This window comes from Macaca mulatta, chromosome 1, assembly GCF_049350105.2.
Source record: "Macaca mulatta isolate MMU2019108-1 chromosome 1, T2T-MMU8v2.0, whole genome shotgun sequence".
Lineage (NCBI taxonomy): Eukaryota > Metazoa > Chordata > Mammalia > Primates > Cercopithecidae > Macaca > Macaca mulatta.
In genome coordinates this window covers 207,810,885-207,833,457 of record NC_133406.1, presented here as the reverse complement: position 1 = coordinate 207,833,457, position 22,573 = coordinate 207,810,885, and the positions used below count along the sequence as shown (strand labels likewise).

Here is a 22,573-nt window from a genome sequence, read left to right as displayed (position 1 = left end):
CACAGCCATCTATTCTATTCACCCATTTACTCGACAAACATTAATAAGTATCCCATTCAAGCCTTAAGCTGAATTCAGAGGCTACAAAGCAATGAGTAATGATCCCTGTTCACAAGTAGTGCTTAGTGGGAGAGACAAATGTGGAAATAAATAACAAACGTGATAATCCTTTAACAGATTTGTACAAAGTGCTATGGGGGACAGAGGACAAATAAATGAACTCTATTTCCTAACCTAGTTTGGTTACAAAACCAGGAAGGTACTAACAGGAAAAATAATTCCCATGGATGCAAACACTGCCAGATAATGCAACACATCTTTTCGATCACACAGATAAAAGATAGGCTAACCCTGATGACTTGAATTTTGGTTGGTACTTGAGACCAATCCCATTTTGAGAACTTGGAGAGTGGGGTTTCTTTCATTTACCAAAAGTGGTATTTGTGAATGGCAAAAGAGCAGTGTGTGGGAGTCATATTTATTGCAGCCTGGCTGCTATGTGCCTGGCTGCTAACCCTAACCCAGGGTTAGCAATATTCAAGTCATCAGGAAAAATGACTTATTAAACAAGTTATGGAATATAGAGTTCAATAAAAGGCATTTATTTGGCACTGAATGTATAGCAGGTAGCTGCATCTCTGCTGAGTCCCCACAGGCAACAAGCCCATGTTCCTGACTGGGAATGGCCACACCACAGGAGCCTAGCAACCTAAGGAAAGGAGGCAGGCCAAGCTCTGCTCAGTAGCCAGGCCTTGCTTCAGTTCTGTGGTTTCTCAATTCTCTGCCAACCAAGTGTTTGTTTGCTTATTTAACTAATGGTTGCTCTTCTCATGAAGGTCTATTAGACTAGAGCTCCCTAATATTTTTCACCATTTGGCAGGCATAGCAATATTTGGGCTGGGCCCAGCAGCTTATGCCTGTGATGCCAACACTTTGGGAGGCCAAGGGGGGCAGATCACCTGAGGTCAGGAGTTTGAGACCAGTCTGACCAACATGGTGAAACTCCGTTTCTACTAAAAATATGAAAAATTTAGCAGGGTGGCAGGCACCTATAATCCCAGCTACTTGGGACGCTGAGGCAGGAGGATCGCTTGAACCTGGCAGTGAACCGAGATCACACCATTGCACTCCAGCCTGAGTGACAGAGCAAGACTTTGTTTCAAAAAAATAAAATAAATAAATAAATAAAAAATCTATTCAATTCTATTTAGGTTATTGAAGTAGCACCTCTGTAAAATGTGCTACTTTCTTTTATGTTAACCACAGCATATTTTGGGGGACAAGATGGTCCATTTATGGCATAAAGTGGCACTGGATTATGGGCAGGAGGGAGGTGACAGTAGAGAAAATAAGCTATACAGTCATCCCTTGGTATCCACGGGGGGATTGTTCCAGGAGCCCCCTCTGTGGATACCAAAATCCACAGATGCTCAAGTCCCTGATATAAAATGGTACAGCATTTCCATATAACCTATGCATATCCTTCTGTGTACTTTATTTATTTTATTTCTATTTTATTTTTGAGACAGACTCTCGCTCTGTCACCCAGGCTGGAGTACAGTGGTGCAGTCTCTGCTCACTGCAAGTTTCGCCTCCCCGGTTCACGCCATTCTCCTGCCTCAGCCTCCCAAGTAGCTGGGACTACAGGCGCCCACCACCAAGCCTGGCTAATTTTTTGTATATTTAGTAGAGACAGGGTTTCACCATGTTAGCCAGGCTGGTCTCGAACTCCTGACCTCGTGATCTACCCACCTCGGCCTACGAAAGTGTTAGGATTACAGGCATGAGCCACCACGCCCAGTCTAATTTTTTTATTTTTTGTAGAGATGAGGTCTCATCATGTTGCCCATGCTGGTTGTCCTGCATACTTTAAATCATCTCTAGATTATTTATACCTAATACAATGTAAATTCCATGTAAATAATTGCTATACTGCATTTTAAAACTTGTATTATTTTTTATTTTCTTCAGCTTTCCCACGTTATATTTATTGGTGGTTATGTTCTGAATTTTTTTTTTTTGAGACGGAATCTCACTCTGTCGCCCAGGCTGGAGTGCAGTGGCGCCATCTCAGCTCACTGCAAGCTCCACCTCCCAGGTTCATGCCATTCTCCTGCCTCAGCCTCCTGAGTAGCTGGGACTACAGGCACCTGCCACCACGCCCACCTAATTTTTTGTATTTTTAGTAGCGACAGGGTTTCACTGTGTTAGCCAGGATGGTCTCGATCTCCTGACCTCGTGATCCACCTGCCTTGGCCTCCCAAAGTGCTGGGATTACAGGTGTGAGCCACCGCACCCAGTCTGGTTCTGAATATTTTTAATTCACAAATGCTTGAATCCATGGATATGGAAGGCCAACTGGACAATGGAGAAAAGGTTCCTGTGACTGCAGTCATGTACTGTGAGGTTGCACTTTCTAGTATTTGAGTGCCTGGAAGGATTCCTCTGACGCATTAATTCAGAAATGGCATCCACTGGGAGACCCACGGAGAGGAGAGAGCAGGCTGCTAGGCTCAGCAGCAGCAACTTTGGGAAGGGCTAGGGGCATGAGATGTGGACCAGGATATTTTTTTTACCTTCTAGAGAGCACAGGGCACATAGCAGCCAGGCTGCAACAAATATGACTCCCATACACTGCTCTTTTGCCATTCACAAATACCACTTTTGGTAAATGAAAGAAACCCCACTCTCCAAGTTCTCAAAATGGGATTGGTCTCAAGTACCAACCAAAATAGCTCCATGGGCCACTGAGTCTGGCTCGGCGGTACCATCAGGGCTGGGAATCTACAATCACTGCTACTGTGAGTATAATACTTTATTTTTATTTTTTTTGAGATAGAGTTTTGCTCTGTCACCCAGGCTGGAGTCCAATGGCCTAATCACGGCTCAGTGCAGCCTCGACCTTCCTAGCTCAAGCAGTCCTCCCACCTCAGCCTCCCAAGTAGTTGGGACCACCAACACAGGTGCATACCACCACACCTGGCTAACTTTCTTTTGCTTTATAGTAGAGACGAGGTCTTGCTATGTTGCTCAAGCTGGTCTCAAATTCCTGGCCTCAAGTAATCCTCCTGTTTAGGCCCCCCCCAAATGCTGTGATCACGGGCATGAACCACTGTGCCCAACATTCAGTGTGACACTTTAAACACCTGTTTTCTCATCCACAAAATTGGGATGGTACCAGGTATTAAGATAATACCAGAGAGCCGACTGGTAGGATAATTAGGATATGAGAGAGACAATATAGAATAAGTTTAAAAACAAAAACAAAAAAACAACCACCAACTATTCATATTCAAGAAACAGAACAATGACTCAAAATTACTAGAAGTGAGGTCAGAACTAATTCAGAAAATTGTTACAATGGGGTCCGTATCATCTCAGACTTGAAAAAGATCCTGTGTGAGGTCTGGGGTTCATTCCCCAGCATCTCCAAACAGCTAACATCTGTGTCCAACCTTGGCAACAGAGTGAGACTCTGTCTCAAAACAAACAAACAACAACAAAAAAAACAAAAATCAAAAAACAAAAACAAGATCTGTATTAAACTGACTAATTCCTGCCTCATTTTCTTCTAACCATCAACATGTTTGACTAGGAGGCAGAAAGCAGGCTTCCAGGGCTAACCCTGCCACTCATCTGCTGGGTAAACTTGGAAAAACACCTTCAGCAGTGACATGCTCTGTGAGGAAGGAGGTCCTTCTCTCCGTGAGGGAGGAAGTTACAGTAACTACCTACTTCCAAATGGAGGGACTGAGTCTTCTCTCTTTTATCCTTTACAGCAACCCTGCTGTTTGTTCTTCAGAATTTCTCTGTTCTCTCCCACCCAACCTCAGTTAGAAACCTCCATCACATCATGTGGATCATAAACAGGCTCCTAGATGGTATCCCTATCTGTTTATCCTTGCCCTAATTTACCTTGTACACCAGGACCAAGCTAATGTTCTTAGAATACTGTTTTTGCCACAACACCCAGTGGCTCGAGAATATCTCGTGAGTCCTGAACTCCATCAAGTCTACCCTCTTTGGTTTGGCAGATCTCCCCAGTAAAGCTCTTCTCAACAGCATTCCTTCTACCATCCTGCCCCCAAGGCCAGTGGGCAGACACATCTGCTACTAGCCTCAGCGAAAGCCTAACCCATACTCATTCTGCCTTCTACTCCCTTCTGGGAAAGTCTCACTGAAATACTCTTCATCCAGGAAGAGTTTGATGTTATCTCTATCCCAGGCAGCCTTTCCTCCCTGTCCCCAGGCTTTCTTCTTGGACTTCCTACTACACTGAACAGTCAAAGTTTCATACACGACTCTCTGAGGTCAGAGATGGGCATCACTATATGGTTATCCTAGAGCCTCTTGTGGTCCTCTGCTCCCAGGGTCTAGTACTGTGCTATGCAGGAAGCAGGTACACAGGAAGCTGGGCCCATAGAATCAAAGGTCCCCAGTGTCACCTGGTTCTGCTAATATGTGCTTGGTGCCTCAGAGACCCCAGGCCTAGTGATGTCTTTACTGTTAACCCTACTGCTTCTTGACCTACATCAACTTTGTCTACTGTGTGCCCAGTAGGGATACAAAGAAACAGAAGTTCCTGCATTAAAGGAGCCTATGGAATAGCCAGAGACATGTAACCTGGACATTTGAAAAGAAAATGAATACAAAGTAGAGCCCACTGTATTTCATATTGCTTTCCAGGATAATAGTGCTAACCTTGTACTGTCTATTCACATGTTTGTCTCTGTCCTTGAAGGTGTGGACTACAAACACATGGAAAAGACATTCAACCTCATTAGGAAATCAAAGTAATAACGTCTGAAATAAGAAAACATTTTTTCCCTAATCCAAAAATTTACATGCATTATGATGGCCATAGTATCATTTTAACAGTGGCTAACTGGAAGAAACACAAATATACAACAATAAGGAAATTAACAAAGTTTTGCCTACTGTGAAATATCACACAGCAATTAAAAGTAATGGTCATGGATGCCTGGTTTAAGATGGTGGGCTGACCACTTTCCTGAGACACCATTAAAATGACAAAGACATAAAAAAGCTACAGCCCATGATAAAGAGGGGAATGGAGGGTCCATTTGCAGTTGAAAGCTTCTGACATACTTATGAAAGGCACAAAGCAGACTGCAGTGATTAGTGAAATAGGGTAAAGAAAACCGTAGCCTAAAGCAGTGTTGGTCTGTCAGAACAAACGAATCCAGAAGCAGAGGCATTTCTGTGTTCAATGCTATTATAGAGAAACAAACATGTTAACACACACACACACACACACACAAAGTGGCTGTACTATAAGCAAATTCTTCCTCCATTTTCTAAACTTTGTACAGATGGTTATATGATTTTTATAATTAATAAAAAGCCAGCAAAGTATCGCAACTCCAGCTGAAATCAGATTTAAGGAGCACTAAAATGGAGGAGATACACATGTAAAGAAATTAACATTTCTTAAGCACCTAATATAGGCAAGGCTTTGAACTATGCATTTCATATTACCTAACACGTGCAATAGCTCCTCAAAGCAGGTGTTATCAACCCCCTTCTACAGATGAGGAAACAGCCTCAGACAGGTTAAGATATGTGCCTAGGGTCACAGTTAAAAAGTGACAAGAGGGAGGGTGCAGTGGTTCACGTCTGTAATCCCAGCACTTTGGGAGGTCAAGACGGGTGGATCTCTTAAGGTCAGAAGTTTTGAGACCAGCATGGCCAACATGGTGAAGCCCTGTCTCTACTAAAAATACAAAAATTAGTCAGGCATGGTGGTGCATGCCTGTAGTCCCAGTTACTTGGGAGGCTGAGACAGGAGAATTACTTGAACTCGGGAGGCAGAGGTTGCAGTGAGCCAAGATTGCGCCACTGCACTCCAGCCTGGGTGACAGAGTGAGAGTCTGTCTCAAAAAAAAGACTAAAAAAAAAAAGGCGACAAGAGCTGGGAGCAGTGGCTCACGCTTGTAATCCTAGCACTTTGGGAGGCCGAGACAGGCGGATCACTTGAGGTCAGTTCAAAACCACCCAGGCCAACATGGTGAAACTCTGTCTCTACTAAAAATACAAAAAAATTAGCCAGCCCTGGTGGCAGACACCTGTAATCCCAGCTACTTGGGAGGTTGAGGTAGGAGAATTGCTTGAACCCAGGAGGCGGAGGTTGCAGTGAGCCGAGATAGCGCCACTGCACTCCAGCCTGGGAGACAGAGTGAGACTCCGTCTAAAAAAAAAAAAAAAATGACAAGAATGAGATGCTGTTTGACTTCAAATCCCTTGCTCTTCTTTCCATATCCCAATCCCATCTCACCACTTCAGTGGATGTCACCAAATAAAATCAATCCGTGTTGAAATGGATATGGCACTAAGCTTCATGGCTGGGATTAAGCACGAGCAATTCTCAGAGTTTGACAAAGCTCTGAGAAGCATGAAAAGGGACCCTCAAGGGACAAATACCTTCCTGTGATTCTTCGGATCAGCAGAGAGTCTGGGATGCTGAATTCAATCACAGAATCAAGCTTCTCTTTCCGCTTCTCCATGAGGTCATCGAGCTGTAAAAGAATGTGTGGCCCACCTAAGTTACCAGAGCTTGGTCAGACCCATCTCTTTCAAAGGAATTAAGAGAAAACAAAGGGCAAGAGTGTGCTCTCATACAGAAGTAATATAAAAACTAAGCTACCCACCATTTCTGCCTGCCTCACAGTCCGAGGGAAGCCATCCAGAAGAAAACCATTTTTGCACAAGGGGGTCTCCAAATTCTTCTCAATGAGTTCCACTACCATTTCATCACTCACCTGGAAGTTAGGAACAAAATAGCCTTGGGTTTAAATCCATTACCTAGGTGACTGACATTAGCCCAACTCCATAGCCAAAAGTTTGTGTATATAACCTTATTACTAAACAGCAAGTTTTCTTGAACCCAAGGAAGCAAAAATAAGAGCAAATGTGAAATGGCTCCATTTGGAAGATCCAGTTTCACAATTTTATCTCTGTGGTTGCCAAATGCACATTCTCGTCTCTTGAAATTCCCCTGTATCCCAAAAAATCTGGGTGAGGGAAGACAGATTCCATTACTTGTTACCTCACCAGGAGAGCTTTGTATCTCAGGTCCTGAAGGCCCCTCCTGCCACTAGAGTCCAGAGTCCAAACTGTCAGATAACAGTTCATCAGCAATCAGTGATCCTCAAGGCACAAGAAATGTGAGGACAAATGGCTGAGAGACCACCTGAGAGAGTGCCAGGAGAGAATGGGGTTGACCAAAACACAGGCATCAGCTTTCCCTGTTTCACAGCTGTCATTAGGCTAACAGTAACGTGACTGATGTGTGTACTTGGTTACACATCTGGGCCATCCTGGACATGAGGAAAAATAGAAGTTCACTGAATTGGCAAGATTGGGTCAGAACCAAGGAACTAAGGAGCCAAGCCAACACTCTTCCCTCTTTTTTTTTTTTTTTTGAGACAGTCTCATTCTGTTGCCCAGGCTGGAGTACAGTGGAACAATCTCCCCTCACTGTAACCTCTGCCTTCCAGGTTCAGATGATTCACGTGCCTCAGCCTCCCAAGCAGCAGGGACTACAGGTGCGCAGGACCATGCCCAGCTAAGTTTTTGTATTTTTAATAGAGACGGGGTTTCATCATGTTGGCCAGGCTGGTCTCGAACTCCTGACCTCAAGTGATCTGCCTACCTCAGTCTCCCAAAGTGTTAGGATTACAGGAGTGAGCCACTGCATCCAGCCCAAAGCCAACACACTTCTGAGTCTCTCTAAAACCCCAATGAGGACCTCTTCCAGTTTTTAGAAACTGGTTTTTCTTTTCTTTTTTTTTGAGACGGAGTCTCGCTCTGTTGCCCAGGCTGGAGTGCAGTGGCGTGATCTTGGCTCACTGCAACCTCTGCCTCCAGGGTTCACTCCATTCTCCTGCCTCAGCCTCCCGAGTAGCTGGGACTACAGGCACCTGCCACCACGCCCGGCTAATATTTTTGTATTTTTAGTAGAGACGGGGTTTCACCATGTTAGCCAGGATGGTCTTGATCTCCTGACCTCGTGATCCACCCGCCTCGGCCTCCCAAAGTGCTGGGATTACAGGCGTGAGCCACTGCGCCCGGCAGAAACTAGTTTTTCTCTTGGGCTGTTATAGAAAGAAAGGTCTCCAGCCTGTAGTGAAACCTGCCCATCTTGGCAGCTAATGGTCTTATTTATTGGTGCTAACTGTGAACTTGGGGACAAAGTACATGCTCTGCAACTAAGTGAAGGTTGGAGATAAGCAATTTCATTGCCACATCTCAATTTTTTCTTAGTACAGAGTCTTCTGTCAAGACTCAAAGTCCAAAATATCTAGCTTTCTGGTTTGACTCAGAGATTCAGTTACATGAAGGGAAAACTAGAGAAATGGGCAGGCAGAGGTATCATTTGATACGGCTACAGAATCTCAAAGCCTAACAGAAGGTAACTTGAGAATTAAAACGCCGGGCGCGGTGGCTCAAGCCTGTAATCCCAGCACTTTGGGAGGCCGAGACGGGCGGATCACGAGGTCAGGAGATCGAGACCATCCTGGCTAACACGGTGAAACCCCGTCTCTATTAAGAAATACAAAAAAAACTAGCCGGGCGAGGTGGCGGGCGCCTGTAGTCCCAGCTACTCGGGAGGCTGAGGCCGGAGAATGGCGTGAACCCGGGAGGCGGAGCTTGCAGTGAGCTGAGATCCGGCCACTGCACTCCAGCCTGGGTGACAGAGCAAGACTCCGTCTCAAAAAAAAAAAAAAAAAAAAAAAAAGAGAATTAAAGCAAAGCCCAGTTCCTTCCCCAACTAACATTCTAAGATAAAAAAAGACCAGAAGACCAAGCACAAAATGACATCTGAAGGTGATTCTCAGAGGCCAAGTTCCAGAATAACTCAGTTATAATTAATCTAGAGATCTTCTTTGATTAGTGCCAGAAAATAATAGATTGTATTTGTCCAATCAGGTCAACTGGCCTAAAGAAAGAGAAAATGTGGCTGGGCATGGCAGCTCACACCTGTAATCCCAGCACTTTGAGAGGCTGGGGCAGGAGGACTGCTCCCGGGTTAAGCTCAGTTTAAAACCAGTGTGGGCAACACAGTGAGACCCCGTCTCTACAACAATAACAAAAAGTAGCAGGGCATGGTAATGTGTGCCTGTAGTTCTAGCTACTCATCAGGCCGAAGTGGGAGGATCACTTGAGCCCAGGAGGTCGAAGTTGTACTGAGCCATGATTGCGCCACTGCATACCAGCCTGGGTCTCAGGAAAAAAAAGAGAGAAAATGCAATTATAATCCCCAAATAGAAAGGATTACCTTTGTCACAACTGCGAAGTAATTGCTTTGGTACAGAAACAGAACACAGAGCCACAAAGCAGGTTAAAAAAACACTTCTGTGACTTCCTAAATCCTCTCTTGAATACATCTCTGAGTTCTGGCCTAGGATAGCAGTTTCATTTCTGGCTCTAAAATTTGGGTATATAACAAAATACATCAGCACAGAAAAACTTCAAGAATACTATGAATGAGTGCCATAAATTCAGAACAAACAAAGTAACTTGCGCTCTAAAAAGTCTTATAAGGCCAAGCGCGGTGGCTCACGCCTGTAATCCCAGCACTTTGGGAGGCCAGGGCAGGTGGATCACCTGAGGTTAGGAGTTTGAGACCAGCCTGGCCAACTTGGTGAAACCCCGTCTCTACTAAAAATACAAAAATATTAGTCGGGTGTGGTGGCGGGCGCCTGTAGTCCCAGCTACTCAGGAGGCTGAGGCAGAAGAATGGAGTGAACCCGGGAGGCAGATGTTGCAGTGAGCCAAGATGGCGCCACTGCACTCCAGCCTGGGTGACAGAGTGAGATTTTGTCTCAAAAAAAATAAATAAATAAAATTCCTATAATCTGCCACTTTGTTAAAACACCCTCTAGCACATGGTTGTCCAAGAGAATTTTGTTTGATGATGGAAAGTTCTGTACCAGTGAAGGCTGGTAAATACTTGAAATATGGCTAGTGCAACTGAGGAATTGATTTTTACATTAATTAAATTTAAATTAATCTAAATAGCCACCTGTGGTTGGTGGCTACCATATTGGACAGTGCAGATCTAGATTCTGAGGAATATCAACACTCATTGGTACCACCAAACCTACCAGTTTCCCAGCATCCATAGTTGCCTTCAGCTTTTTTCCTAGCTCTGAGCCAGAAGCCACCATGGCCCTCAGCATGTCCCCAGTAGCCAAATGGCAGACACAGAAGTTTTCAGCCAATCTGGGTGCCTATGGAGAGGAAGACAAAAAACAAGATTCAGTTACATTACAGGCTGACATTACATGTCAGACTACCTAGGTGTGAACCTGGCCCTGCAACTTACTGGCTATGTAAACTTGGGCAAATGCCTACTTCCTTACCTGTAATGGGGATAAAAGCATCTTATGTTACAATCTAACATACAATGATTATAGGGTTATGGTAAGAATTATATGAAATAATATATGTAAAGCACTTGAAACAGTACAACTAGCACACAGGAAGCAGTCATAAATATTAGCTATTATCACTATTTCCACTCAACACACTAGTGACAAGTAAGTTTCAGTTTCCCTATTATAAATGGGAAGACTTGCCAGGCACGGTGGCTCACACTTGTAACCCTAGCACTTTGGGAGGCTGAGGTGGGCGGATCACGAGGTCAGAAGTTCGAGACCAGCCTGACCAACATGGTGAAACCCCGTCTCTACTAAAAATACACAAATTAGCTGGGTGTGGTGGCATGTGCCTGGAATTACAGCTACTCAGGAGGCTGAGGTAGGAGAATTATTTGAATCCGGAAGGCAGAGGTTGCAGTGAACCGAGATTGCACCACTGCACTCCAGCTCCAGCCTGGGCGACAGTAAGACTCTGTCTCAAGGAAAAGAAAGAAAAAAAAAAAAAAGGGCAGGGGGGTTGGCATTGTGGCTCACGCCTGTAATTCCAGCACTTTGGGAGGCCAAGGCAGGTGGATCACTTGAGGTCGGGAGTTCAAGACCAGACTGGCCAAGATGGTAAAACCCCATCTCTACTAAAAATACAAAAGTAGCCAGGTGCAGTGGCAGGCACCTGTAATCCCAGCTACTTGGGAGGCTGAGGCAGGAGAATCGGTTGAACCTGGGTGGCAGAGGTTGCAGTGAGGCAATATTGCACTACTGCACTCCAGCCTGGGTGACAGAGTGAGACTCCATCTTAAAAAAAAAAACAAAAAAAAAAAACAGGAAGAATAAAAATAGTACCAACACTTCACATGGTTGCTGTGAGGTTTAAATGAAGTCATGTATATAATGTACTCGGCACACTGCCTGGCACATTAACATGTGCTGAATAAACATTTGCAAAGGGATGAATGTGTAACTGCCATGTACTACAGTTACTGGGTCAGGGAGGCAACTACGAGATGTTTGCCCCCAGGCAGAACTGGGTTTTCCCCCTTCCCTGTCACTAAGCAGCTGTATTATCTTGGCCACCTCACTTTTCAGTTTCCTTATCTGTTTAAAATGAAGGCAAAAAAGGCTCCATCTCATAAGGTAGCTGTGAGGATTAGCTGAGATATATACAAGGAGTACTTGGCATATAATAAGCACTTACATACTAGTTTTAGGAGGCATTATAGCATTTTGGTCCAGAGCATAGGCTTGAGAGTTAAACTGCCTGGTTTTCAGACTCCACGTCCACTAACCATTATGTAAAATTGACTTAAGAAGTCACTTCACCTTTCTAAGTTTCAAATTTCCTCTAAGTAAAATGGAGATGGTAATAGTATCTATATCACTGGGTTGATGAGATTATATAGAATTCAGTATTTGCAGGCCCCCGCACATAGTGAGCACTCAGTGGGCACTGGCTGTTACCATAACCCCTGTCCTAATCCTACATTCATTCATAACGAAAGAAAACATTTACTAATGCCTTTTCCAAGAACCCTGTTGGGAGCCTGGGAAACAGATGAATAAAAGGCATAGACTATGTTTTTAAAGAGCTTATATTTGGTGAACTATATATGAGAATGCAGAATTAGAACAGGGAGAGACCCTAGACAGCTCAACACTGGCTTTGCAGTGGGAAAAAAAGAATGCAGAATTCACAAGGAATGAAATCAGTTCAAGGAGCTCAATCTTAGCTTTTTCCGTCCAATTGTTTTATAAACTAAGTAGGTTTAGATCCCGATTCAAACAAATCAGTTCACTGGGAGTTTTCTTTTCTTTTCTTTTCTTTTTTTTTTGAGACAGTTTCACTCTATCACCCAGGCTGGAGTGCAGTGGCACGATCATGGCTCACTGCAGCCACAAACTCCCTGGGCTCAGGTGATTCTCCTGCCTCAGCCTCCCAGTAGCTGGGATTGCAGGCACATGCCACATGCCTGACTAATTTTTATATAATTGGGAGTTTTCTTAGGTGCATGCTTAGGTGCACACAATAAAAGGTACATAGACAGGGTTGGTTTCTGATTCACGGACTGATTCAGTTAAAGCAAAGAAATGACTTCGTAGCAAAATGGAATCTAGAGAGAAGGCATTAAAAACTCTGTACTTTGGGTCAGGTGTGGTGGCTCATGCCTGTAATCCCAGCACTTTGGGAGGCCAAGGCGGGCGGATCACCTGAGGTCAGGAGTTCGAGACTAGCCTGGCCAACATGGTGAAATCCCATCTCTATTAAAAATACAAAAATCAGCTGGGCTTCCTGGCATGTACCTGTAATCCTAGCTACTTGGGAGGCCGAGGCAGGAGAACTGCTTGCACCCAGGAGGTAGAGGTTGCAGTGAGCCGAGATCCAGCCCGGGCGAAGAAGCAAGACTACGTCTCAAAAAAAAAAACCAAAAAAAACAAAACAACACCAAAATTCTGTACTTTGCAAAACCAGTGAACGTCAGGAGCCCTGACAATGAAAAACCAGGCTGGCACTGTGGCCATATATCCAGAGAGTGCTTTCTGCCAATCTTTCTCATTGCTGTTGAAATTAACCTGGGTAAACAATTTGGAGGTCAGGCTTGCTCAAGTGGAAAGGCTGACCAAAACACCAGAGAAGAGCTGTTAGCACAGAACCTGTTCTATTTTTGTCACTCCCAAACTGCAGGACTCTTATGCACTGTTCCAGGTGATTGGATTCTACAGCTGGATGAAAGAATACACACCAATAGGGAAGAAAACTAATTCCTGGCTGCACACAGTGGCTCACGCCTGTAATCCCAGCACTTTGGGAGGCTGAGGCAGGTGGATCACCTGAGGTCAGGAGTTCAAGACCAGCCTGGCCAAGATGGTGAAACCCTGTCTCTACTAAAAATACAAAAATTAGCCGAGTGTGGTGGTGGGCACTTGTAATCCCAGCTACTCAGGAGGCCGTGGCAGAGAACTGCTTGAACCCGTGAGATGGAGGTTGCAGTGAGTCGAGATCATGCCATTGTACTCCAGCCTGGGTGACAGAGCGAGACTCCGTCTCAAAAAAAAAAAAAAAAAAAGAAAAGAAAACTAATTATTTCATTTCCTGCTTGTTGCCTGGGAGTCAGTGTGGTAGGCTGTAAAGAGCATGTATGGGTTTCAAAGTCAGACAGATATTTATACTTGATTCCTAGCTAAGGCACTCAGTAGCTGTGTGATCTTGGGCTCAGTACTTAACTTCTCAGAGTGTCAGTTTCCTCGTCAGTTGAATGGGGATAATGACTACTTCACAGGGTTTTTATGAGGATAAATGAAATAAAGTACCAAAAACATCAGACATGCAGTAGGTATTCAATAAATAAACGGCTCCTTTCCATAGTCTTTCTTCTTTGCATTACTCTTTATTTACAGACTACAGAAACTTAATGAAATAACTTTATTATAGTGCCCTCACACTTCAAACTTATGCTTTAGAGCAGCCATTCACAGATTCTAAATCACTGGAGGAATGTTGTTAAAATGCAGATTCCGGCCGGGCACAGTGGCTCACACCTGTAATCCCAGCACTCTGGGATGCCAAAGCAGGCAGATCATCTGAGGTTGGGAGTTCAAGGACAGCATGACCAACATGGAGAAACCCCATCTCTACTAAAAATACAAAATTAGCCGGGCGTGGTGACACATTCCTGTAATCCCAGTTACTAGGGAGGCTGAGGCAGAACTGCTCGAACCGGGGAGGCAGAGGTTGTGGTGAGCTGAGATTGAGATCGGGTCATTACACTCCAGCCTGGGCAACAAAAGTGAAACTCCGTCTTAAAAAAAAAAAAAAAAAAATGCAGACTCTGGTTCAATAGGGTACGGCCTAAGTACCTGCATTTCAAGCAAACTTCCCGGCCTGGATAAGTGGCTAGGCTCTAAACTACACTTTGAAGAGTAGGGGTCTGAAGTCCACACTCAGTCACAGTCTGTTGCTGTGAGTCAAAGACTGTTGCTGAGCCCAAGAAACAGGCTCATCACCTCTATGAAAACTCTGTGGGGTGGAGGACTCTGGGATAATTGATGGGAATAAAACCACTAGAGAGACAGCATGGTGGGCTGAGTGGTTCTCAAATTTCGGTGTATTATCAATCATCTGGGGCATTTGCTAGGCCCACCTTTAAAGTTTATGATTGAGCGGCTCTCAAGCAGCACCTCAGGTTCTGATGCATATACAGTTTATGAAGCCCTGATATAGTGGCAGAGACTGAGTTTTGTAGTGGTACAGATCTGGGTTAGGAAACGGGCTCTACTGTTTATTCACTGCGTCATCCTGAACAAATTACGTTACCTTTCCTAAGGTCTTGGTTTCTTTATCCATAGAACAGAAAACAGTGTCTATCTGCAGAACTGTTGAGGGGATTTAATAAGATTATATATGCAAAAACATCCAGCATAGGCCTGACAATTAGGAAATAAAGGAAAACTATCAGTCCTAGAGATTTGGTTTAATCCCAAATTCACCTGTCTTCTCATCTTGCAACCATCATCTTTTCCTTAGGTTTTTTTAAGAAATGAGGTCTTGTTATATTGCCCAGGGTGGAGCACAGTGGCTTTACAAGTGTTAGCCCACTACACATCAGCATGGGATTTTTGGCCTGCTCTTTTTCTGACTTGGGCCGATTAACCTCTCCTTAGGCAACTTAGTGGTCTCCTGCTCCTGGGAGGTCAACATATTGATGGTGAACTTTTTTTTTTTTTTTTGAGATGGGGTCTCACTCTATTTCCTGTTGCCCAGGCTAGAGTGCAGTGGCATGTTCATAGTTCACTGTGGCCTCAAACTCCTGGACTCAAGCAATTTTCCTGCTTTAGTCTCCCAGGTAGCTGGGACTACAGGCATGTAGTACCATGCCTGGCTAATTACTGTATTTTTTGTAGAGATGGGGTTTCGTCATGTTGTCCAGGCTGGTCTCCAACTCCTGAGCTCAAGCGAGCTGCCTGCCTCAGCCTCCCAAAGTGCTGGAATTATAGGCGCAAGCCACCGTACCCAGCCTGATGCTGAATTTAGTGCAGATACCTGATCAGCATAGCACACTACAGCCCCAAACTCCTGTGCCCAAGCAATCCTCCCACCACAGCTTCTGGAGTAGTTGGGACTATAGGTGCATACCACTGTGCCTGGCACAATCACCTTTGTGCCTCCAGTCTTTGTCATTCCTGCTGTCAATGTTCCTACACATGCAGCTAGAATCGGAGGATGAATGGGAGACCTTGAGCAAATTGTAGTTCCTGTTCTATCCCTGAACTAACCCAACATTCATCAAAGTCACTCATCTGATATCTTAAAACACTGTTGGATATGCTACCTGCCCCCCAACACATGCACATTCCAAAGCCTTCAACATCTCTGTGGTGCAATAGGGGAAGAGCCCAAATATCTTAGCCTGGCACTCAGCTGTCCTCCACAATCAACTTCTAAAACCTGTCAAGCCCTCCCAACTTACTTCCACAAGTGCCCTGTGTTTACGTACTGCATCACTGCAGACAAACTGCTCTTATGCATGGTTCCCAAATACATAGCATAAATGCCTCTCCAAGGACCTCAACTCAAGCTCCTCGCTCCACAGGAATGCCCTCTCTGCTCCAATATTGGTCTAAGCCTTTTCTGTACTACACTTCTGAGTACACTTCTCCCATCGAAAGCCTAACTGGGCTGGAAGCAGTGGCTCACGTCTGTAATCCCAGCACTCTGGGAGGATCATTTGAGGCCAAAAGTTTGAGACCAGTCCAGGCAACACAGTCATACCCCATTTCTACAATTTTTTTTTTAATTAGCTGGGCATGGTGGCAGGTACTTGTAGTCCAGCTACTTAGGAGGCTGAGTTGGGAGGACCGTTTGAGCCCAGGAGTTCGAGGCTTCAATGAACTATGACTGTGCCATTGCACTCCAGCCTGAGTGACAGAGTGAGACCCTGTCTCTTAAAACAAAAACACCTCCCCAACTACTCCTTCTCCCACTGAGGAATCATATTAACATTAACTTTCAGCATCTGCATCATGCCAAGCAATTTTCCATGCACTGTTTTACGGTACTTAGTATGCATAATACATAACAAACCCATGAGGTAGAAACTATTTTTAACTGCATTTTACAGATGAAATTCAGGGACTAAGTTGCCCAAGATCACAGAGCTAGTAAAAGAACTGGCAACAGGCCAGATCACCAAGCCCTAGCTCTTAGCCATGACACTATAAGGCTTTAAGACAAACAACCCACAGAGCCTTAGTGGCTATCCTCCTGGAAGGGAGCACAAGGAGGACTTCAAAGTGCTGGCAATATTCTGTTTCTTGACAATGGGTGTAAGCTACACAAATGTGTTCACGTTGTAAAATAAATCAAGCTGTTCACTTACGATATTTGCACCTTTTTCTAGGTATCTTATAGCTTGTTTTTTTTTTTTTTTTTTTTTTTAATCCCAGAAACCTGTGTTTGCATTTCAGCTGTCTCTTAACTTATTGGAGAAATCATTACCAGCCTCACTGGGTGAACAGGAGGATGAACAGGAGACCTTCAGCAAATTGTAGTTCTTGTTTTATTCCTGAACTAACCCAACATTCATCAAAGTCACTCATCTGATGCTTCCCACCTGGCACCCTGCATTTGTATGTATTTTTCCATTCATATTCATTTCTGCCTCTGCATCTAGATTACACAGCAACAATGTAAAATTATGACTACTCAAGAGTCAGATAGACATGAGTTCAAATCCTACCTTTGCTACTTACTACATGTGTGTCCTGGGGCAAGATACAGCCTCTGAGCTTCAGTTTCTCTGTCAGTAAAAAGGATCTCTCTCCTAGTGTTATAGGATTAAATGAGATGATGCATGTAAAATCTTTAGCTTGGGGGCCTGTCACATAACTGAGCAATGGGTGACTATGTTGAAATTATTACTCCCTCCTGACATGCATAGGGTAGGAGAAAAATCTAACCTGGGGCAGTAGATAGCAGCAGAAAGAGCAGGAGCTTTGGAGTCATTCAGATGCAAGCTCTGTAAATTACTTGCTATGTAGCCTAGAGAACAAGCCATTCAAACTTCAGTTTCTCCAACTGTAAAAGGGGAAATAAGAGTGTGGGTCTCAGAGTTGTTGCGAGTATCACTGCAAAGACATAATGGATGCGTCTGACCCATAAGACTGCCTAAGCGTGCCTGGCCTCGAAGAATTGGGCATAAGTTTGACACATGGAAGAAATGAGGAGGCGCTGGCAAAAAAGAAAAACAAGAAACATACCTTTGGTTTTGACCACACCGAAGGAACATCCAACCCCAAAAGGGAGGAAAGGAAATAAAGTTATTTAAATAAAACAACAAACCCAGGTATTATAGATGTTTTAAAACATTACATTGATGCATAAGCGGGTAGTTTTGAAATATTTAACTACTTTAGTTAAAAGTAAGGAGTTTTAAAAGGAAACTATTTCAGCCATGCAACATAAAGCATATAAAATACTGAGTTACGCAGGTATAACAAAGTGTAGCAAGAAGAAAACAAACATTACTGAGCAGGCACTAGGCACTAACCCCAGGTTAGGGATTTTTCATGTAAGATTGCAAACATCTGCCAATGGGAGCCAAGCAGGCAATGCAACTGTGTGAAATGAGTCAAATGTAAGCAACAGGCAGTGAAGAGGACAGTGCAGGGGACAGGAAGACACACAGACCATCCAAAGCAGCAATGCCATACAACTGCAAGTGACTGCTGCCACACTGGAATGGAGGCATCACTGCCAGGTCTTCTGGTTTCTCAAGAGAAACTGGAGCTCTGGATTTTTAAGAGAAATTGCATAACTGAAAACGCTCTGTGGTCAACTTACTATTTTGAAAGCTGACAAAGAGAATAAATGAAGCATTTATCCTGACTTTTCTATACCAACCACATCACAGGGTAACCAAACAGTAGATGAGGGGAAGTTTCTGTTTATAGAAATATTTCAGCTAATAAATGACCAGGGAACAATAAAATTATTAGAATACCACCATTTCACCATCCATAATGAATTACTGAACCTAGACACTGAACAGCATGACTACAAACACCACAGAGACAAGCAAATACCATGTGCCTCCTCAGGGAGAGCACAGCACCCATCACCTGTGAAGTAGTTGGGCCAAAAAATTGAACCTGAATTGAATTAAGTATATAGTAATTAAGAATAAACCACCAATTTACAGGAAATAGAGAGGGCAGAGGAAGATGTTAAGTACACCAGAGAAATACAACTGAAAATTTCCAGACAGTGGTATAATACACCCAGGAAAAATAATCCCATTTCTTTGGCAAAACCATAAGAAAAAAGAGAGAAGGGGAACTTATAAATTAAAAGAAAGGATGGGCACAGTGGCACATGCCTGTAGTCCCCGCTACTTGGGTGGCTGAGGGAGGAGCCCAATAGTTCAAGACCAGCTTGAGCAACATGGCAGGACCACCATCTTTAAAACACTAGAAAAGTTAGCCAGCATGGTGGCATGCACCTATAATCCCAGCTATTCAGGAAGCTGAGGTGGGATTGAGGCTGCCATGAGCTATGATTGGGCCACTATACTCCAGCTTGGGCAACTGAGCAAGACCTTGTCTGTAAAAAAATAAATAAACAAAAGAAACGTAAAATGATCACATTGGTAACACAAAAGAAACTCTGAATAAAAATTGTTAATTTTTTAAAGGATATTATGCTTATGTTTTAAAAAATTATCTTTTAGCAATACATACTAAAACATCTACAAATGAAATGTTATGATGCCTGGGAGGTGCTTTATAATAATTTGTTAAGGGAGAATGGCTGGAGAAGCAATGACCACCAGTTAATGGTTGGGGCTGGGTAAGGGCTCATTATACCATCCTGTCTTCTTTTGTGTATTCAACATTCTTCATAATAAAAAGTTAAGGTGTATGGAATGTCTCTGCAGGCTACATGTTATTGTAGGCTACCATTTGCAACCTCTGATTTATGATCTTTTTTTTTGAGACAAGGTCTTACTCTGTTGCCCAGGCTGGAGCACAATGGTGAGATCTCAGCTCACTACAACCTCTGCCTCCAAGGCTCAAGTGATCCTCCCACCTCAGCCTCCTGAATATCTGGGACTACAGGCATGCACTACCATGCCTAGCTAATTTTTGCATTTTTTTGTAGAGATGGGGTTTTGCCACGTTGCCCAGGCTTGAACTTTTTTTAAAACTCCACAAAAATACATACAACCACCAATATTCCTATTGTTCAACTCTGGAAAGTGTACAGAGGTTAAATGACTTGTGTAAATCTTATCCTTTCAACTCCCAGCTCTAATCACATCTCCTCTATTTCTAAAAAGCCTTCTCTGACCAACTCTCACCATCATGCACCCTTATCAATCAACTCATTAATATAATGTTCTTCTAAACTTCCTGATAAATCATGTCTTACACTGAAATACATCCAAGTTGAAGGAGGGGAGGGGAGATGTGTTACTAAGATAAAAGGGAGTCAAAATTTACAGAGTACTTACTGTATAACAGGTTGTCATCTAGGTTGTGGGTGCTTGATACACACACACACACATATATATCATAATCTTCCAGTATCGTTGTGAATGTTTAGTTGATGAGGGCAGGAACTTTATCAGTCTTGCCCGATGCTTTATCTCCAATGTTAGGTGCTCATGAAATGTTGAATGAGCAAGGTAGGTATTATCCCCATTTTTCAGGTAAGAACACTGAGGCTCAGAAGTTACATAGCTTGCTAGATTATAAAACCCTTGTACCAGTACTATATTAGGACAGGTTGTTCATTCCATAATTACTGAAATTATTAACTTCAATATGAGTTAAGGAAAAAAAATCTCAGGGCACAGTGGCTTGTGCCTATAATCCCTGCACTTTGGGAGGCCAAGGCAGGAAGATCACTTGTGTCCAGGAGTTCAAGACCAGCCTGGGCAACATAGCAAGACCCTGTCTCTATAAAAAATTGTTTAAAAATCAGCTGGGCGTGGTGGCATGTGCCTGTAATCCCAGCTACCTGGGAGGCTGAGGTGGGAGGATCGCTTGAGCTCATACCACTGCACTCCAACCTGGGCAACAGAGGGAGACCCTGTCTCAAAAGAAAAGAAAAGAAAAAAGGAAAGAAAAGAAACGAAAAACAACGAAGCATTTGAGCTACTCTGATTATATTTGATCACTCACAGTAAAAGTCTGCAAAGTAAGATTAAACATCCCGAAGCTGCAGATTACCCAATAAATAAGTGTGGCAGCAACGGGAAAGAGATGTCAACAATGCTGAGGATAAAGGATAAAGGGATCAGGTACAGGTAAGCTCCAAAGAAGAATCATCTCAGTCTGTGGAGAGAAAAGAAAATTGTCTTTTCTGACCTAGTGCCCAGGTCACAGGAATGAATGAAGTGTTCCAGAACTTCTTTCCTTAACACCCACATTAATCTGTGACATTCATCCGCTTCCACTAACCCCCCAAGAGACAAGTAATGTGCCACAGGGGGTACCAAGAATGAGTAAGATGGTCTGTTTGCCAAGATTTTTAAAACTTGGCAAGTGCTAGGAGGAGAAAAGCGGGCATAGGCAGTCCCCAGATTCCCTTTCATTTGGGAGCTGACTTCCCTCTTTAGAGCCTAACAACAGGCAAGAGACAGAGGCTTAGGGCCCCAGGGGCCATGCCAGACCCCAAGCAAGAAGGGGACATCGATAATCCAACCTATGGGCTTCCAGATCCTAAATGAGATCATCGATCCCAACCCTAACCTATGGCCCCATTATGTCCCAGATCTAGAAGGGGCCCAGATGCCAAGTGAGGCCCCTGTTGCCTGTTAGGGCAGACGGTAACTTCAGACTCTAACTCCATGGCTCCTGAGGTCTCAGGCTCACGAAACTCATTTCACTAACTTGGGAAAGCCACCTGACCTTTCTGGGCCTGTTTTTTAACCTGTTGATTGATAAAGTTAAAATTTCAAGTTCCCTATAAACAACAACAACAAACAACAACAAAATTTTTTTAAAAAGGAAAAAAAAAAAAAAAAAACCAAAGGGAAAGAAGATATAAACAAACAAAAATAATAAAATAAAAAATAAAAAAAATTCAAGTTCCTTCTCATCTAAAATCATTTGAGTCATCCCAAACGGCTTAGCCTCAGTAGCCTCAGGTCCTAACTCCAAGCCAGGTCCCATGAGCACTCCCAACCCTTATTGTGGACACTACTCAAAGTGCGACTCATGGCTCTCCAGGCTATAAACCAGTTCTACACATTAACCTGCAACTTTCAAACAGGGGGAGCCTTAGGTTTCCTCCCATCTCTATTCAACTGGCTCACACAGCACATGTCAGCTCTCCGCCCCACGTGTTGGAGATGCTCCTCCCCCCCTCCCCCTAAGTCATAAATCATTATCAAAATCTCCCAACCTCCAGTGCCTGGAATGTAACCCTGATTCTGGACAATTCACCTCCAACTCGCAGGGAACCTGGGCCATAAAGCTAATTGCCTCCATTCAGCCTGTAATCTAGATGCTTCGGCCCAGGGCTCACTCTACCCCTCAAACCTTTCCAGTCTCCAGCCCCTTAGTGGAACTAATCGGCCCTTAGATTCCCTAACTCAACACCTCAACACTGAATCCCTCGCTCACTCCAATCCTAACTCAGACTGTCCCGATCTCCAATTTGGACCCTCCCCGAAATGCCTCACCAGAACCGAGACCCCGGCCAGCGTTCCCCGCAGGCCTCAGTGCCCGGCCCGCTCCAGGCAGGTCCAGGGCTTCTGGATCTCTGGCCGCCTTGACCTTGGAGTTGGGCAGGCTCCGCCGCCAAGCCCAGTCCTGCCGCTCACCTGGGTGCCTTTACCGGCCCCGGGAGGCCCCAGCAGCACGGCCCGGATGCCTTTAGGATACTCGGGTTCTGCCGCTGGCACACTGGGAGCCATGTCCGCCGAAGTCTCTCACTGCTGCCAGCTCGCACACCTCACAAGTCCAGTGCTTCCCAGGCCAACGCACGCACGCCACGCACGTCCCACTCGCCGCACACACTGGCCCATCGCCGCGTCCGTCAGCCCGTTCCACCCGCCCCTGGGCACGACGGACACTTCACCTTACCAACTGCACGGCGATACTGAGGAAGTTTGCTTTTGACTGGACAGAATTGGTGCGTGTTAAGGAAGGGGCGGGCCAGCATGGACTGAGGG

The 22,573-nt window shown here is 44.3% G+C and overlaps 1 protein-coding gene across 4 annotated transcripts in view; it reads right to left on the bottom strand.

Moving 5' to 3' along the window:
* The window catches only part of AK2 (adenylate kinase 2), a 28,375-nt gene extending 6,005 nt beyond the window's left edge, over nucleotides 1-22,370 (bottom strand). For 2 of the 4 annotated variants that reach the window (XM_015134321.2, XM_028843743.2), the window contains exons 1-4: nucleotides 17,352-17,469; nucleotides 10,128-10,253; nucleotides 6,669-6,779; nucleotides 6,442-6,536 (exon numbers count right to left, since the gene is read on the bottom strand). In XM_015134321.2, the coding sequence (XP_014989807.1) occupies nucleotides 6,442-6,536; nucleotides 6,669-6,779; nucleotides 10,128-10,202 (281 nt within the window). In that variant the 5' untranslated portion in view covers nucleotides 10,203-10,253; nucleotides 17,352-17,469. 4 annotated transcript variants of the gene reach the window in all.
* Nucleotides 22,371-22,573: the final 203 nt, after the last annotated feature.